Raw genomic sequence first — 20,722 nt, 5'->3', positions numbered from 1 at the left:
AAAAACTTTGTAGTTATCGTGTGTGTGCTACTCAAAACTAGAGAAACAACCATACAGCTACATATTTGAATTACACAATAGAATTTACAATGTTGGTAACAATTTACATGAGGAGGAAGAGATATTTGACACATGCAGTACCAGAAAACTTAAGAGACATACATTCTAATAACACATAGTTTGTACTCCGGACAGCTTAAGATTATCTCCCTTAGGAATATCTGTTCAGTGTATGATAAAAGGACCGAACAAGAATATTTGCGTTAGTCATGACTAATCCATGAAATTGCTGTGACTAATCGTAGTCGTAGCCTAAAGGATTAAGACGTCCGGTGCATTCGTATAGAGCGACGTACCGGTGTTCAAATCCTAGGCGGGTACAAATTTTTCTAATGAAATACGTACTTAACAAATGTTCATGATTGACTTCCACGGTGAAGGAATAAAAATCAAACCCGCAAAATTGTAATTTGCCTAATTACTGGCGGTAGGACCTCTTGTGAACCCGCGCGGGTAGGTACCACCACCCTGCCTATTTCTGCAGCAAGTGAAGCATTAATGCGTTTCAGTTTGAAGGGTGTGTCAGCCGCTATAATTATACTTGAGATCTTAGAATTTATATCTCAAAATGGGTGGCGCATTTACGTTGTAGATGTCTATGGGCTCCAGTAACCACTTAACGCCATGTGGGCTGTGAGCTCGTCCACCCATCTAAGAAATAAATAAATAAATAAAAAAAGTTTATAATTCCACTAATAAATGTATATTAAAATACTAAATAAATTAAATACGTTAACGAATAATAGCAAGCATCACTAGTCATATGCTCCAAGATTATGCAACATTATACACAAAGGACAACATATATTATACTCATATATATTCACTGGTGGTAGGACCTCTTGGGAGTCCGCACGGGTAGGTACCACTCCCCGCCTATTTCAGCCATGAAGCAGTAATGCGTTTCGGTTCGAAGGGTGGGGCAGCCGTTGTAACTATACTTGAGACCATAGAACTTATATCTCAAGGTGGGTGGCGCATTTACGTTGTGTATGTCTATGGGCTCCAGTGACCACTTAACACCAGGTGGGCTGTGAGCTCGTCCACCGAACTAAGCAATAAAAAAAAAACTATAGTGAAAACATTTTGTAAACATTACCCACTTTCATTTTTAAATTGGTACAAGCTTAACATAATCATATTGCAATACATTTCAATCTGGTCTAGCATATGAACTGTAGCTATACGCAAGAAAGCGTGTTTTATTTAAACATTGAAAGTGAACATGTTACGATTATGTTTCCGCCGCGGAGTTCCATTAAAAGCATTTATTGCCTGCACAATCGCTGGGGTTGAGCGTAACAGTATATTTTAGTTACTTATGCTTTTCACAAAATTATACCTATTTTCAACTGTAAATTTATCAGTACCTCGTTGGTACATAAAAACAACCATACTTGGTACCTCGTGATCGCGCCCAAACTTAGTCCAGGCATCATAACATGAATGCCACCCACCTTGAGCTTTGAGGCCGAATTTCAATTGTATTATATAGCTACTGCCCTACGCATCAAATTGAAAGGCATGATTGCTTCGCAGTATTACTTACCCATATAGGCTTCAGGAATTATAAAAAAATATAAATTTTATTAAAAATACTAGCCGACTTAACCTAATAGGTGTATGGCTCTAATAAAGAATAAAAAAAAATAAAAAAAAAAAAATAAAAAAAAAAATTTTAATACTTCGTTTTTCTACATCTTAAGAAACCTAATGATATCAAGCAGATTACGAATTTGCTTACAAAAAGAGTTCATTAAAATATGAAAATCAAGACTTTGGGGACCCTTTTGGGTCAAGGCATCCTCCATTACCTTGGAGCGGTGGACAGTTAGATTCCTGAATTTGGTAGTTTTTACAATATCATCGCAACCGTGGCCTATCGTAAGGTATGCTTACGGGTCTCAAAATCATTGTTACTCCATTATTTTTATTTCAATCTATACGTTGTATAGAATATAGATAAAACTGAAGAATAGAACTGAAACTTACAACTCATATCTTAAGGTGGGTAGCGGCATTTATCTTGTTATAAGTTCTGGTAATCACTTAACACCAGGTGGGCTATCAGCTGAATCACTCATTTCAGCAATAAAAAAAAGAAAATGTTTTTTTATAGAAAGCCGTAATAGAACTCTCTCATATGTGCGTTTATATTCGGAATTTCGGAACAATAATCTCCATTTTAGAGGTATATTAGACAAAGACAAAAAATTGATTTCTTGATTTTACAGTAAAATGCAGAAAGGCATTAATGTTAACCAGCATAGTCGAGGCTATTACGCTTTTACTGAAATTAATATTTTAAAGTAGGTACGAGTTGTGAGAGGTCTTAACTTGGTGCATCTAAAAACTTTACGACGTCTGAACAAAATTAGGGCGGCCTCGTTTTAATTTGGCATTAATTAAATTCTCAATGACGAAACCTTCGCAGTCACCTTATTAGATCCCTTGAGTTTCTTGTTAGAAAAGGACACAGCGGAAAGAAAATCAGTAGGTGTAAGAAAACAGAGAATGAATGTGAGACTAATTGGAGGCCCGCATGCCTGGATTATTACTACCATTCAGATTATTTCTACCGGAAAGAAGACTACAAGAATACAATTCAGAGTTCGACTAAATGTCTACAGGTAGGCAGGGGCATTCATGTTGTAGTACATTATTTAGAGTCCCTTTAAAGGGACTCAGTGCCGAACTCACTCACTGAGGAGTTCGTCGGCAGTTAATCCAGGTAAATAAATAAAAGCATATCTTTTTACCAGTGTAAATTAAACTATTCATTTGAAGCGATAGCTATCATGGAGCAGAAGATCACTTTGTATATATTTATATAAGTTCCGAAAATAACATTCAAACCGTCGGTCTACCGAGCAATTTCACTTACTCAGGGAAAGATCTTCTCTTTGTCGATTCCTTCACATTGAAATGTTCATGTACTTACAAAATATTACAAACTAATAAAACGGAACATTCCTTAGACATTACGACTTTTTACAGAATCAGAAATAAAATATATTGAAAGTAATAGAAAAAAAAATTGTTAAATTAAATATTATTAGGCCGGTATTGCTAATTCTGCTCTGGATCTTTACATAGATCAAGATTTCTAGAGTGGTAGTTTATAAATCTGGTGAAGTAAAACTGGCTCACTCACGATTATTTTTCTGGACGGATAAGCATTTCTCTTGAGCTCTTACAAATGACTGCTTGGGCACTGAAAAACCCGTCCTCCACATTTTATTTTCCCTCCTCAGGTATTTCCATTATTCTGCTAATGGAACGATGTTCAGAATCGACCAAACAATAAAGGTCTGACTGAGAGATGGCCATATTCGTAACGCACGTAGAAAGACATCATTCTTTTACTGAGTATATAAATATAGTGTCAAACGCTAACATTGTATACTTTTTATGTAGAAAGTAAAGATCGACAGAGACAAACATTTTAGCAACAAAATGTTCATTAACACGTAATCTTGTAGATGAACGTTTTTATACTTCCTCATCAATTTTTCATAATTAAAATGCAGATATGTTTCTTTACATCCAAATATTAAGAAATAGAAAAACTACCAAATACCAGCTTCTTTGCGTAAGGAGTCTTTATTAATTAATTCTACCGTGAAGCAATCATGCGATCCGGTTCGAAGGTTGTATCCGTTTTGAGAGTGTAAGGGTTGTATCCTGTATGCTTGAGACTTAAGCCTCGACTCCAGTTCGTGCAGTGGCTTTGAGATCATAATGTCTATGCGTTTCGTTAACCACTGATTTCCAGGTGAGCCGTGAGCTCGTTGACCATGATCGGTGCAATAGTGCTCAATACGGTACTAAGAACTCATGTTCATACCTACCTAAACTAATCAATGACTGTATACAGGTTATGAGCACAGCTCAATACCACCGTTAACCACCTTAAGACATTACATTAAAGCTTCAACTTTAGAAGTCTCTCCTAATTGAAAAAAAAGTCCTTCAGTACTTATTTCCTCGTGCAAGTAATTACTGAACGGTAGGTCTTGGCTGTCTCCTGGCATTGCTGACGTTCATAAGCGACGGTAGCTTATCACCATCAGATGGGCATGTTCGTCTGTCTAAATCTATATCTGTAAAAATTAATTGCTGTTCGTTAGTCTCGCTAAAACTCGAGAACGGCTGGACTGATTTGGCTAATTTTGGTCTTGAATTATTTGTGGAAGTCCAGAGATGGTTTAAAATGTAGATAAATAATAAAAATCTCGGAATTAAATAAAAATAACAATTTTGTTTTCCCTTTGATGTGTCCCCCCGTCGGACGGATTCCTTGTTTTTGTTTAAGTTTATTCTATACAAAAGTTTAGGTATTTTTGAGGCACTACGAAGTCTGCCGGGTCAACTAGTAACCAAAAAAAAATGTCTTTACTCCTGAAAGTAAATTGTCCATGTTGCAAAACCACAATTGTTCAATTTCTATGTAGGCAGTGTAGAAGAAGTGGCAAGTCTTTCAAAATTCTAACGTAGCTAATATCTGACTGTTACGATGGAAATTCTACATTAACATATACATTATTTAAAAAATATATACAACAAGAACCATACAATTCTCTCACTAGGCGAACATATAAATAATCTGGTAATAATGAACACCAAAACGAGCAGTCGACACAAAGGCTGTATTGTCATACCCACAGCGGCAAAACAAATATAAACAAAAATGGCTTACTTGCGAACATCGTAGAGTTGTCAGGCGCTCGATCCCGACGACGACATGACTTTCATTGAACGCAATACGGGTTCCGTATGTAAAATTTCGTTTAAAGAATTTAAGATTTAAAGTGGTACCTTTGGTTTTAAATCAAAGGGAGTGTGTGAGTGTGAAATAATAGTGCCGTCGACGTTCGTCAGGACAAAAATAATCAACTTTTTGTTATACAAGTTGAATGAAAAAAAAAAACATTTACTATTTATTGTGGTATAGTATTATGAGACCTCTCATATAACGAGTTTTCCTCGGTTTTCGCGAACCCTATAATTAATAAAATAATGACAATATAAAACGCGAGATCAAACTGGGAAAAGTACTTAGTTTTAATTAGGCTGCATACTTTTCAATGCAATGTTGCTACAGTTAGCTATTACATAATGCATACATGTATTATATCATAAAAGGAAATTGGTATAGAGCCAACTGCATTTTTCTGGCGTTAGCATTGTTAATTGGTGAACTTTATTGACGAAACAAAGAAAATAATATTATGACAAGTATACATTGTTTACATATAATTATGTAAACAATGAAATCAAACATACGGTGTTAACAAAGCTTGTTATGTAAAATTATTTGAAGTTTGAAATTATGATCTATATTATTTAAAACGCCAAGTTGTTAACGTTAAGCTGTTCATATTTTAAACTTCAGTAAAATTATTAATAAAAAATGAGGTTCAGCAAACAGCGTCAGTATGCGGCGCTGTCAAAATCTCCTGGGATGAAGATTGCGCAGAGTGTAGAGAAATCTTGAACCACCCAAGTAAAGTTTATGGTTGACGTGATACAAAGATTTATAATGTAAGCAATAAGCAATAAATAACAGTTAAAGTAAACAAACAAAAAAGTGTATAGATTGCAATGTCGTGTACACTCTCTAATTTTTACTTTACTTTATATCATTACTTCATCAAAAATAAACAAATAAATCGTTTTTTACCTTTACATATCTCAATAAAAGAATATTACTAAAAATAGGAGAAAATAATATGACCATTGTAAACTCGAATTTATTTACAAATTGTTGGGTTTTTGCCAGTCACGAGAAAGGAGCCATCGTACGACTCAATTTTATTCAAAGGGCTGCAGGATTTATCCTTAAACACTATTTTTATCCCGTAACAATGACACGTATTTTATTATTTTGCAATTATTAACTAGAAACAGTAAGACACATCTAGCAAATACTAGATTTAAGATTAAAGTATTGTGTCAAAACTACAATTAGTAAGTACCCACACACAAAGTGTAAATCTATCTACGTAATATGTACATAACGTCAATATATAATTTCAAACATATTTTTTCAAAGTTCTTTAAATTCAAAAATCAATTTAAGTATTTACCTACAAAACCATACTTACCATATTTACCTAATAAACTACATTTACTTATAACTACTTACAAGTTAGAGATATGCTTGTATCAAATTGAACGTAATAATGTTGTTTTGATTTTGTTTCAGTTTTTTTAGCTTATTCTATGTAACATGATTGAAGTTGTCAACTTTAAACGACCATCCCCATCCCCATCAAGAAGTTCTGTACGAAGCGACAGCAGGGTATTCAGACAACCACGCGTAATCCAAGTGAATCGAGATGCCTCTACAATGGTTGATGGAGAAGCCAGCGGCCACGGTGCTACGGTCGGAAACCCACCGTCGGATTGTGACCCGCGACGTGGGTTACATACTACAAATTTTCGATCTCGTACATTTAGCGATGGATTCATAAGAAATACCAGCTTAGAACTTTTGTTAGGTGTTGATTGTGAAGCTTGCATAGCATTAGCTGCCCAGCGACAGTGTCTAAGTGAACACATATCAAAACATGATTTAGACTTAGTTTGCAATTGTAATATACAACAGAACAACTACCTAAACTGTCATCGAAATGTTTCTGATCATCGAGGCCACACTCTAAATATTTATGATTTAGAGAGAATCAAAAGAGAAACCGATAGAACTCTAATAAACGTGGGATCACACCGAAGTCTCGACAGAAAACAAACAAGAAATAAATCCATTGGTGTCTCTAATTATATTTCGAAACAATTAATATCGTATGACCCAAGAAATACTCTTGTCCAAAAAATCAAGAGAAAACTATCTAATTTAAAAAAAATCGGCGGAGATGCTATCACCAAGAAACATCAAAACGCTGTCCAACTCGCCGATATAGCATCCGGGTCTACCAGCTCTCTCAAAAAACTATCTATGCTGTCGATTGCGGACAAACCACAAAGAAGAGTTAACAGCCATAGCAACATATATCCATCAACGACAGTTAATAGAGACGAGTACAAACACAAAGCGTCAACATACGCAAATTTTTCTGGTAACGTGGACCAATGCTTTGATAGACTGAAAGATTCCAATACAGTCATGGATATAAACAATACGACACAAAAAATAAGAACTTTTGATAACAATCAGGAGCTGATCCGCAGGAATAATGTAGATATAGATGCAATGAAATTTTCTACTTTAGACAATCGAAGCAGATGTAGGAGTATCCGTAGACAACTATCATACAACGATTTTCCTAGTGATCGATGCAAGGAGAAAATCACGGAGACATGGATGACAAATGAAAATACTATTGAGTCCAGGAGTACTCGAAGTGATTTAGTCGACGATGATGTCCACACGTTTATTGACAACGACGTAGTGGCAATGACAGGAACGAGGCCGACACACGCACATTGTACCTGCACCCAGAGCTATGATAATAGAATGCCTTCTTTATTCTACGACTCGCAAGTAAGTGTCAATGTATTTGTTGGCGATTTATAAATACATTTGTTTCAAAATTCTGTTTTGTTTTTAGGGCAAGAAACGGTCGGCGCCAGCACCTGACGTGACAGAGCGTAGTCAAGGGACTCGCGCAAACGTTTGTAGCGCTTGCAAAGTACCGCAATGGATATCTACTGGTACAACATCGACTACAAGCCACAGTTCAACTACAACTGGAAATTCTTCTCGTGAGTTTTGAAAAAAATTAAGTATAGATAATTACAAATCAGTTTCTCAACGTTTTACCGATTACTGCGAATATTGGATACCCGAAAATTCTCGTAACTTGTGCGATGAGATTTTTAATTGTTTATATTTTTTTGTATTTCTGTACCTATCTTTGCTTCAACTTAATTACAATGTAAATGAAAACTTCGTCAGATGCTAGGGCACTTAACTTTAGCTTTAAATTTACGATTCGATACAACGTTGATGAGTACGCTTCGTCCACTTTTTCAATATCATAACCACAAACAACAATATGAAGATCAATTATTATTTTAAATTTACCTTTGAGTATTTCTCAGGTTTTTCAATATGGCACCGTCGATGGTGCTGCGTAGCAGTTTTAGTACTGGTAGCCGGGACCGCGTGCGTAGCAGGTCCTCTTGCTTTGAGAGCGCCTCCAGGCGCTCCGCTCCATGAAAGACTGCGACTGGCCGAAAGACTATTACACGATACGCCTCTTATCGACGGACACAACGACTTGCCTTGGAATATAAGAAAATTTCTACACAACAAGATTAAAGACTTTTCGTAAGTTTCACTGAATCTTTTTATCGCAATATGACAACATCTTCCTTGTGACATGAGGTCTCAATTGTACGAAATCTCAATTGTAATTATAGTTTAACGGCTTAAGCCTAAGGTTCCAAATGGTAGTAGTTTCTTACTATCTTCACTCCGTTTATCGGCTAGTACGGTGGTCCATATGCTCAAATTTGACAGTAAAAATCACGGACAACTTGATATGAAACGGTCCCAGCAGACCACACCCTACGTGAATGCTGACATCCACCTTGAGATATGAAGTGGCAATCTCCATTATATAACAACGATTGCTATTATATACAACGGATAATAGGAAGAATTGTAAGTTCAGAATTATACCACTGATCGTACAAATAATACTTCCTTCTATAGGTTAATGTTGATGGACACATTGGCACGATGCCAAGTCGTTTGCAGCGCCTGCGGGACTGAATTCGATCTGGTTATTGTAATAAATCTGAGAGATTCGAAATTTTCTTTTTTTTTATTGCTAAAGTGGATGGACGAGCTCACAGCCCACCTGCTTTTAAGTGGTCATCGGAGCTCATAAACATCATAAGCCGCCACCCACCTCGAAAGATGACTTCTAAGTCCCAGTAATTACGCAAATTATATTTTTTGCGGGTTCGATTTTTATTACACGGTATTTACTCTTTAATCGTGGAAGTCATTTGTGAACACGTTCTCAACATTTTGTGTCTTAGGTTTGATGAGGACTTGAGGACGATATCACCATGGGCGACGAGCTCGTGGAGCCACACTGATTTGCCGAGGTTAAAACAAGGCAGGGTCGCTGCTCAGGTACCAAACATTAATTTCTCAAAATCGTTTTCACTTATAATGATTTCTAATTTGTTTATATTTTTTGACGGTTAACTTATAAATTTAATATATTATTTACTAACGATACGATATTATGAACATAATTATGATAATATGATAATCTGTATGATAGGATAAAAACCTAAGTGATCAAGCCAACGCGACGTTAATTGTAAGGCAATTCTGTAATTTACTGAATGGATTATTACGAGGTTAAACTATTGATTTAAACCGAGCACACGTATTGATGCTAATCTACATATTGTGTATATCCCACTTTTGACACGAAACATTTTGAAACTAATAAATAATAACGTTAAAATTATTTCTTTAATAGTGTTTAATAGTTTAATAGTGTGAAGGCCCGAGCAAGTAGGTAGTTCTAGGTCCACTACAATAATGTGTTCCGGCATGAAGAGTAAGACAGGTGTTAAACAATACAATAGAAACTTAGATCTCATGTCTCAAGGTGAGTGGCGATTTCTGATTTTTTTTAAATTCAAAATTTTTGTATTTCCTACATGGTAGTTTATAATTTATATCATGGTTCTCATATCTAAAACACTTTTATGAAACGATAATTAGTTACAACAAAATATTGAACTGTATAAAGTAAAAACAAAGTTAAATCTTGAAAGTGTTTTCTGTTGACTTTATTACGGGTCGCAAGCTCCACGGGAAATTCTGATACAAGAAGTTCAATAAAAGTGGGTAGTCGTGCGTGTTTTTAATCTAAGTTCACGTCAGATGTACATTGTGTGTCAGTTCTGGGCGGCGTACGTGCCTTGCGATGCGCAACACCGCGACGCCGTGCAGCTGACGTTCGAGCAAATTGACCTCATCCAGCGACTCACTGAAAAATATCAACCTCAGCTTACAATGTGCACTTCTGCCGAAGGTAATCAACGACTGAAAATATTAAGACGTTTTCGTATGCGATATATCGCGGTGTTTAATTTCGGATTCATCCATATTGGAATATTTCTTCTTTTTCTTTTCAGTATGGCAATCGGCTTTTTGTGATGCCATAGTTGCTAGTGTAGACTTTATAGAAAAACAAATAATATTATAATATATTGAATAATTATATTAAAATACATACTTAACCTGTTAAATGAAACGTGATAGGTTTTGGAATGAGGTGAAGTTGATTTATCTAAAATTGTAATCAATTCGGATAAAACGTAATGATACGAGATGAGATAAAATAATATAAAATAGCACACGTTTAAACCACCATTAGTACACGTTTAAGATTGAACTGATAAATACTAAATGAACAAAATAAAACAGTTCATATAATATAACTGTTCTATGTTTCTCGCATTCCCGCCAAAAAGCCCACGTTAGGTTTCTTCTTCTTCTTTATTTTTTGGCTCCGGCACGGCTTGTGCATTAACCAGCGTCAAGCAATAAGATTTTTATAATTCGCCATTTTTATCATTTACAGTTTATGAATAATAAAAAACAAAGGAGACTAATCGCGACATAACATAAATGATTAAAAATGAATTAAATTTACAAATGAGATGATAATATATGTGATGAGTTAAAATCTCAGTAAAATGGTGGTCATTTATTGAGACTTTTTCAGTGGACTTTTTGGAGGATCCCGAGAAGTTACACTGCAGCACATTTGTGCACTTTCGCAGATAATAAAACAGTTAATAAGCCTCCAGTGTTCCACATTTAAGCCTGAAGAAACATTACATTAACCAATAAAACAATTCAATCAATGTATTTATTTTGAAAAATATACTTTTATAAATCGGCAATTACCGTTTTGAGCACAGTGATTAGTGTACATAAAATTTCGAAAATCATATGTAAAATCTTACAATAATTGAACATCTCTATGAATAGTCAAACAACCATCACGAAGTGTTTTAATTTTTTTTAGTTTATTCGATTATTAAAATTCAGATTTCATTTTTGGAACAGATATTAAAATAGCGCACGCTAATCATCGTGTATGCTCGTTGATTGGTGTCGAAGGCGGTCACGCTATTGGCAGTTCTCTTGGGGTGCTAAGAACACTGTACCAGGTCGGCGTTCGTTACTTGACATTGACCTCTACTTGTGACACGCCCTGGGCTGAGTGCGCTTCTGCTGACAGAGTTGAACCATCGCCCCGGGGAGGGCTCACGGCTTTTGGAAAGGTATGTACTTCGATTCTAGAGATTAATTATGGAACAAATTTAATTTCAGATTTTTGCAGCTGAATTGACTCCACACGGATTTCCTCCCGGATTCGAAGGAGGAATCTCACACCCCCGATCACCCTCTTCGGCCAATTCATACCCTGGACCAGGAAGGTCAAGTACCTAGGTGTCACCCTGGATGCATACATGACATTCCGCCCACATATAAAAGCAGTCCGCGACCGTGCCGCATTTATTCTCGACAGAGTCTACCCCATGATCTGTAAGCGGAGTAAAATGTCATTTCGGAACAAGATGACACTTTACAAAACTTGCATAAAACCTGTTATGTCTTACGCGGGTGTGGTGTTCGCTCATGCGGTCCACATAGACATAGACACCCTTCAATCGCCACAATCTCGTTTTTGCAGGTTAGCCGTCGGAGCTCCGTGGTTCGTGAGGAACGTTGATTTACACGACGACTCGGACCTCGAATCAGTCACCGTCGTTGCACTAGATACGTCCTTACGGATCCATCAGATCCAATAACCCTTGCATTAGACGGCTTCAGCTCTAACACTAGGAGTAGGGACCCGGTAATCGTACTCGTCGAACTCGGCAAAGAGTTCTAACCTAGCCTAAAGTTGAGTTTCTCGCCGGACCTTCTCAGCGGGTCGCGATTCCGATCCGTTAGTAGATTCATTCGCGAAACAGCCACTCTTGAGTTGTTAGACCTCCCTTGGAGGCGCTCGAGTAACCGTTAGCAAATCCCCCTCTTCTGGTTGAGCCCTTGCTCGCCCACCTGTCCTTGTGAAACTGGAATACTAATATACGTCTGGGTCACCAGTAATCCATCCATCAATCATAAAAAAGCTGAATTGAGTAAGCTTCCGAATAAAACGAATAGTTTTTTTTGTTGTTTTCTCAATGTACTAAAATCATAAACATATGCACCGGTTCAAATTAATGAATTAGAATAGAATTAGCAATAGATGTTAATAAGCAGAGATAAAAATAATAAACATGACCTATATTCCGGGGTACCCAACATAAACACATGAATTGTGAATTGTAAACATGGTCTCTTAATTGTGTAAACATCAAACGATATCCTGTTTAATTGAGCAAACCTGTGTAAACATTTAGACTAATTAGAAAAATGTAAATAAACCAATCATAATGAGCTCTCTAGTTCGTTTTGAATTACAATTTAGTGTGCGTGATATAAGGAGAGGCAGTGACACCGCATGCCAGTTGATTTTATTTGTCTTACATTGCCTACAGTTGATATTTTTGAAATAAAAAGTTTGATACAGCGGTATGGCTTATATGGTCGCATATATATGTTTAACATATAAGAATGCATATATATTCACGGGTTTTTTAACTTTCGCGACCGGACTCCTCAGCCTTACCACCTGTTTCAAATGTTCACTCATTATCCCACCAGTATCGAATACGACTATAACCACTGAATCCACAAGATTTAGATGCTTCTGATGTGTTAAATTGTTATTCGTTATGGATATAGTCTGTGGGCTGCTGATGATTTTGAAACGTGTTTCACTTGTAGGTACCACCACCCCGCCTATTTCTGCCGTGAAGCAGGAATGCGTTTCGGTCTGAAGGGTGGGGTAGCCGTTGTAACTATACTGAGACCTTAGAACTTATATCTCAAGGTGGGTGGTACATTGTAGATGTCTATGGGCTCCAGTAACCACTTAACACCAGGTGGGCTGTGAGCTCGTCCACCCATCTAAGCAATAAAAAAAAAAAAAAAAAAAAAAAAAAAAAAAAAAAAAAAAAAAAAAAAAAAAAAAAAAAAAAAACTTTAAAGATAAAAAAACAGTTTCCATTTTGTTATTAATTGATTGTCGATTTATAAAATTTATAAATATAGATTATTTATGCAATTGTTACGAACCATAAAAAAACCTCACAAAAAGGCAGTTCTCGTTTTGTGCAAACTACAAATATAAAGCGTAGTTGTACACATCGAGCAAGTACTTAAACGTTAAGATTGAGACGTCTCGAGTAGTGTGAGTGCACCATAATCATAAACATGCCGAGTGCTGTACATAGTATGTGATGTACACGCCGCAATATCTCGCTTTGTACGAACTCCAACTACAGCTCGTCGAGCCCGCCACTTCTTTGTTTATCAACAACGATACTTTCCTAAATACTTTCTTTTGTTAAAACCACTCATTGCGTGCACATATGAGACAGGTATGGGATTCATATTCTTCAAGAATCATTTTCTACAAAGGATTTTTTAAATCCAATGCACGGACATTGCACCAAATGGGAAAAATTAATTGCTCGCTAATAAACTGAAAATAAATTGAAATTGGTTCCACAAAAGGTAAACAAAACAAATAAATCACGATCCATGCCAACTTCAAAACCTGTTAAGCGGCAGACACCATTCAAACTTTAAGGCTAATTAATACAATTTGTCGCGTTCAGAATTTGTAGACCACAGTTCTCAATTCACTACTCTCAAATGTCTGAAGAAGTTGGCAATTAATAGGTAAACTTATACTTCAAAAGCAGCAGAACAATAGTTCGTGGCCAATAATCGAACAACAAAAGGGTTTATTCAGTTTTTGTTTTTAAAATTTATGTTTTAATGAAATACTTTATTCGATCGCCAACACTTCAAATAACTAATGTATTAAAATGTAAATTACGTTACTTTGTATAATCTTATCATCAGCGCAAATCTGGTAGCGCGTGCAGTTTCAATAAATCAAATAACTATGTTGCATGATTGAAGAACATCATAATTATTATTATAATTGATAATGTGATAATATAGTCAATAGCATATATTTGGAACAACAATTATTTTGTAAAATAAATTAAAAATTAATGAATAAAGACGAAATAAAAAACATTCCGTCACCAAAAATATACCGGTAATACTTAATAAATAATGTAAAATAAATCATACAACTGACTTAGGTTCGCCGATCTTATTTTGAGGCTACAGTATGCCAATACAAAACCTTTACAACAATAACAATATACATACTATATGTACCGACGTGAAAAGCGTGGATGCTTTGCTGTAGCTATCACTAAATGTATGAAATACATACAATACTTGTAGCAAATTACATACGTTGATGTTTTTTTATTACTTAGATGGTTGGACGAGCTCACGGCCCACCGTTAAGTGGTTACTGGAGGATATGTCTAACATCTACAACATAAATACTGCCACTCATCAGTAGGCTTAGTGCGAGTTTCAAAAATCGAATCGAATGACTCGCATCGAGTGTACGCTCTTCACGGTGAAACGTGCGGAGCTCTGAGTGTGAGTTACTCGATTTGCAGGACGTTTATTCGTCTTGAGAAGCGATAATTTTTTCTCTTATATTGGTAGCACGCAAGGTTGTTTTTTAAGGCGTTTAATTGAAATGCCAAGCTTTCTAACGATATTTATAGTTAGTCGGGTAATGGGTAATGTACCTATGTTTAGTGCGAGGTTTTTTAATTACCCAGTCGATGTTAATGTTATGTTTAATTTGTGTGAGGTTGTATCAGTGCCACCTAGTGGTAAACTTATGAATCCCATTTTGTGGGAGAGAGAAGGTTTGTTTATGTTGCTGTCTCATGTATCGAATAGCTTTACCGAAGTGAGCCTCTCGATTATTGTATGTGCGAGTGCGAGTTACAAATTAATGGATTTTGAGAGTATTTCTTCACTTTCAAGCAAGTTACGTAGTCACTAAAAATTTTGCCGTGAAACCAATACAATTTCAAGATTTTTTCTTTCGTTTTTAATAATAATATTGTTTTTTAAGGTTTTATCTATTCTAATGGTTTATACACATATATTTTTTCGTTTAGAAAATTTTATAGACGTCTAGCTAGTTGTAAATACATATGAATTCTTTGCATTTTCATTTAATTCTTATAAAATCATTGCTTTTTTTTAAAGAATTGTTTGATGAGAGAAAGAGAGAGTGAGATAGAGTATTCTTTATTGTACACAAAATGAATAAATATTGCGAAACAACATTAACAAAAAAAAAGAGTACAATTCTTGGTCTTATCACTAAGAGTGATCTCTTCCAGACAACCATTAGATGGGCAAGAATAATTTCGAAATGAATTGCACACTATGTACCTATATATTGAAATATATATACACACAAACACACACACACACACACACACACACACACACACACGCGCGCGCGCGCGCGCACACACATATATACATATTTACACATACATATATACAGATATAAATTTATAAATTATGTAGAAATTTGAATAATGTAATTATAAATTTGTTTCTTTACACATTTATAAGTAAGGATGGATGCTCGTAATAATTTTAGTATATTTGGGCCACCTAATGAAGATCATTAACACTATTACCGTAAATACAATCATTTTATAAACGTTCAACGGGTAAATGATTAAACCTATATAAAACATAATTTCTTTAATTAAAAAAAGCTGAAATAATTACCTATTCCAGGATTAATTATGTTAAGTATGTCTAAATATGTAATTACAATTAAATAAATTCTATAATAAACTTCTAATTCTAATACTTCTATTAAAGTTACTAAAAAATTATGTTTATGCTGGGCAGTTTCCGTGTATTTTAAAGATTACGCCATTACGGCAAAGTTTGTTTACGAAATAGCACCCTTAGAATGGAAGTGGTATAACTAAAAAATTTAAGATTAGTTTTATATTTCAAAACACTTATGTATTATTATTAAGAACCTACATTTTAAGTAATACGTGAAGCAAAAATGTTGTACCCCTTTTTACGAAAATTGCGCGGACGGAGAAGTATGAAATTTCCCACACGTTGAGAGAATATAGAGTAGTGCAGATTGCTAATATTTTTTTAATTGTGTATAATAAAAAAAAAATTAACTAAATCAATAAAAAATCTTACACACATTGCCATGTATTTGACACACAAACACACACATGCATTTATACTTTTTTTGTTTATTGATTTATCAATCTGTGGTCAAATTGAGAATAGATTAATATTTTTTGTCTTTAATATTATTTTTCTATAATGTAGCCTTGGCGACATAGAGCAATGATTATTATAGAAATGATGATAATAGAAAGGTGACAATAGAACTATAATAATGTTCAAACTTAAAATTTAAATAAATTATGGTCAAATTTCGACCACTGGACTACCATTAGTAGATAATAATAAAATCATTTATTGCCTTTCACACAGATTTAGATTATTACAGGCAGCCTACAAGGAAACAACAAAAAAACAAAACAATATTATATCATTTCTGGCAAGCAGCTCAACATTTGCACTTGTATATTATTAATAGGAATTTTATTAAGAATATTGACAATTTATGAGGAATTTGACAAGTACGGATTAGTTATAGATATATGTAGTTACATATTGTAAATTAAATTAGTTTTATAAGTGCAATAAAAAATAATTTAAATGATAAAATGATAAAGCCATACCTTTTTCCAATGTGACGATTAGAGGGTATCCTATTATTCTTTTCTATATTATTCTATCAGCTTATAAAATTAAACAGTCTCTTTTAGTCTAGAAAAGGACAAAGTACTCTTTCTGTCTTTTTCAAATAAAATGGCATGCCTTAAAGTGTTTAAACCGAAAAACTAAAAAAATACAATTATTGTATTACAATATTGAAGTTTACCAGAAACTAAGAATTTTGGGTTGAGCCACTTTAATTCTAAAGGTACAAAATAGTATTGAACACGTGACATTACCCGAATAATTTTGAAAGTAGTTGGTTCCCATTAAAATGCTGTTAAAATGCGTTGTATTTCATTTAGACGGTCTAATGCCAAAACATCACGTGCTACCAATATACGAGAAATAATATTATTGCTGCTCTCGGTGAATAAACGCCCTGCGAAGCGAGTAGCATATCTCAACTCACACTCACAATTCTTCATTTTTCACCGTATAGAACGTAAACTCGATTTGATTTTGATTTATTCATTTACAATTGAACAACTAGGAAAAAAAGATGAAAAGACATTTTGGAGGGACCGCAAGGAGCTAAATTGTGTGAATTGTTTTATTTTGTCTATTTAATGTTTCTTAGTTAATGCGTATTTAATATTTCTTCGTGTATAAGTGTAATTTTGAGACCGTCCTGGCCTAAAGGTTAAGGCGTCCGGTGTATTCGTATCTTGCAATGCACCGGTGTTCTAATCCCGCCGGCGGGTATCAATTTTTCTAATGAAATACGTACTTATCAAATGTTTACGATTGACTTTCACTGTAAAGGAATAGCATCATGTAATAAAAATCAAACCCGCAAAATTATTTTTTGTAATTACTGGTGGTAGGACGTCTTGTGAGTCCGCACGGGTAGGTATCACCACCCTGCCTATTTTTGCCGTGAAGCAGTAATGCGTTTCGGTTTGAAGGGTGGGACAACCGTTGTAACTATACTGAGACCTTAGAACTAATATCTCAAGGTGGGAGGCGGCATTTGCGTTGTAGATGTCTATGGGCTCCGGTAACCACTTAAGATTAGGTGGGCCGGGAGCTCGTCCACCCATCTGTGCAATAACAAAGTAACGTGGGTTTATTAACTGTTTAGTATCTGTGAAAGTGCGAAAATTTAAAAAAAATAAACAAAACCGTTGGACGTAGCTTCTCAGTCTTCGAAAAGGTCCACTGAAAAAATCTCAGTATATAATCAGCATTTTGCAGAGATTATATTTTATCCCATATTATCTGATCTCATTTCATTTCATTCCATGCCAATTGATTAATGCTTCAAATTAATCAAATCTATTTCACTCCATATTATCATTTTTCATAAAAAAAGATTAGGCTCTATGGCATGATATTTTTGCCTCTCTAGTTGGAAAAATAAAACTACTAAAGAAATACTCGATTGAAACGTTAAAATCCACTAATTTGTAACACGCACTCGCACAAATGTCATTCGTAGTACTCATTTCGGTAAAATTACTCGGTTACGAGATCACAACGTTAATATGAACTCGCACTCACAAAATAACACCGAGTACGTTTGCCGCTAGGGGCGCTGTTCCAATTGCATACAAATTTGAGCAAACTGGCTCGCTAGTGAGAACGTTACAAAACTCGCACTAAGCACACTGGAGACATGAGTTCTAAGGTCTCAGTTTTAACAGTACGGTTGCCCCACCTATCAAATCGAAATCCATTACTGTTTCACGGCAGAAATAGACAGGGTGGTGGTACCTACCCGTGCGGACTCACAAGACGTCCTACTATCAATAAAATTGGTGCTATATCAAAAAACTACCCTGAAGTGCAACAATATCACTGTATGAAGCTTCAACTTAATCGGTTAACAAACGCGTGAACGAATATAAAACAAAAATACCGAAACTTAAACTATGAAGATTAATTTATTACAAAATTAAAATATTGAATTTGGGTATATTATTCTATCAGTGTCGCCAACTGTTTGAAAACTTTCCCCCTAAAGCAATTTCAAAAACCACTAAATTCAAAACAAAACTCCCCAAAAAAACCACTAAATTCAAAACAAAACTCCCCAACGATGGAAACAATAGTTATTTAGTATTTTTAAGTATTTTTGTTTAATTTCATCACATTATGAAATTGTTATTTTTGTTGATGTACGTAGAAAATTTTAAAAAATACAAATAAAATTTTATCCCTAAAAATATTTCCAAAAAATTTCACCCCCTAAAAAAATCCCTGTATAGATTTTTTCCCCCTAAATTTGGGGGGAAAACCCCGGAGTTGGCATCACTGTATTCTATCTACTATATTAGGCATATAGTTTAAAATCTTAATATCCGAGAAAGTTATAACACACATGGGTTTATTTCAGGAATAATGTTGTTTCTTCACATCATATCGATTTATGGTTGTTGAGTTTCATCGTCTCTTAATTTTTAGGTAGTAATAAAGGAAATGAACAGATTGGGAATGCTAGTGGATTTATCTCACGTGTCAGAGCGAACTATGCGTGATGCTCTGGCTGTCTCACGAGCACCAGTGCTTTTTTCTCACTCTTCTGCACGAGCTCTTTGCAACGTTACTCGTAACGTTCCTGACACAATACTGAGAATGTTAGCTGCCAACAAAGGACTCATAATGGTGAATTTTTATACTTCATTCCTGACTTGTAAGGAAACAGCAACCGTTCAAGATGCGATTGGTGAGTTTTAATGGAATTTATGTCTATCATTTGCAAAACAAATCCAATATTCAAAGTTAATCATTCGGGTATGAATTTTTGTTTTCTCAATACATGAACATATGTTTCTATGTGTGTTTTCCGATTAACGGAATCTTAAATTGAAAAAAAGAGAAACAAATCAAACAACTTATCCTTTATTAAGTACTTAATACGTAATATTTAAAGTTTATTAGATTAACAAGTTATTATTATATTTAATATAAAAACTAGGAACTTTTTTCATTTTTTTTTTGTTCAATGATAACAAGAGTTTTTTAATGAAGTTTTTTTCAGCTCACATAAATCATATACGGAACGTGGCCGGTGTGGACAGCGTCGGCCTTGGCGCCGGGTACGATGGGATTAATTAGTGAGTCCCTGTTCGTTGATCTCAACTCACAAGCCTTTACTAATGGCGTGGCCATTATCAGCACGCTTAATATGCCTATTGTACAAATATCTAAAAACAGATTATTTATTGACTTCCTGATTATTTACTGATAAAATTGAGAAATTAACATGATTTTAACACGTGATTAAAAATGTGATTTTTATATAATCTTATGAAACCTTAGATTGACACAAAAAAAATGAGTTAAGTAGGTTGATGTCCGAAAAAAAAAAAAAGGTTGATGTCCGTCAAAAAGTTTAAGCTGTGCCAAAAAATTTACGTGTATCCATGCAAATCCACAAAAATCAAAAAACGTTCCCATCCTTCGCCAATCTGGTAAGAAGATCTCCAAAATTGAGTTCAGACACGATCATCTGAGTGCCTTTTGAGACAATATCAATTCTTCTTTTAATGTTAAGGAGTTTTTTTTTTTTTTTTTTTATTGCTTAGCTGTGTGGACGAGCTCACAGCCCACCCGATGCTAAGTGGTTACTGGAGCCCATAGACATCTACAACGTAAATACGCCACACACCTTGAGATATAGTTCTAAGGTCTCAGTATAGTCACAACGGCTGCCCCACCCTTCAAACCGAAACGCATTACTGCTTCACGGCAGAAATAGGCGGGGCGGTGGTACCTACCCGTGCGGACTCACAAGAGGTCCTACCACCAGTAATTACGCAAATTATAATTTTGCGGGTTTCATTTTTATTACACGATGTTATTCCTTCACCGTGGAAGTCAATCGTGAACATTTGTTGAGTACGTATTTCATTAGAAAAATTGGTA

General features: G+C 35.0%; 1 protein-coding gene across 2 annotated transcripts in view; it reads left to right on the top strand.

Annotated features, from left to right (window-relative positions):
- LOC114252781 (uncharacterized) overlaps positions 1-20,722 on the top strand; it is a 32,561-nt gene that overhangs the window by 6,659 nt on the left and 5,180 nt on the right. Inside the window, exons 2-9 of one of the 2 annotated variants that reach the window (XM_028187409.2) lie at positions 6,269-7,564; positions 7,632-7,785; positions 8,125-8,353; positions 9,073-9,169; positions 9,956-10,088; positions 11,132-11,349; positions 19,259-19,520; positions 19,836-19,911. In XM_028187409.2, coding sequence (XP_028043210.2) covers positions 6,293-7,564; positions 7,632-7,785; positions 8,125-8,353; positions 9,073-9,169; positions 9,956-10,088; positions 11,132-11,349; positions 19,259-19,520; positions 19,836-19,911 — 2,441 coding nt within the window. In that variant the 5' untranslated portion in view covers positions 6,269-6,292. Of the gene's footprint in view, positions 1-6,268; positions 7,565-7,631; positions 7,786-8,124; positions 8,354-9,072; positions 9,170-9,955; positions 10,089-11,131; positions 11,350-19,258; positions 19,521-19,825; positions 19,912-20,722 lie in introns of both variants that reach the window. The other variant, XM_089740307.1, reaches the window with a different exon arrangement.

Source organism: Bombyx mandarina, chromosome 04 (assembly GCF_030267445.1).
Source record: "Bombyx mandarina strain Sakado chromosome 04, ASM3026744v2".
In the NCBI taxonomy this organism is placed as follows: domain Eukaryota; kingdom Metazoa; phylum Arthropoda; class Insecta; order Lepidoptera; family Bombycidae; genus Bombyx; species Bombyx mandarina.
Note: the sequence above shows the minus strand (reverse complement) of the source record. Positions and strands in the feature narration are given on the sequence as shown.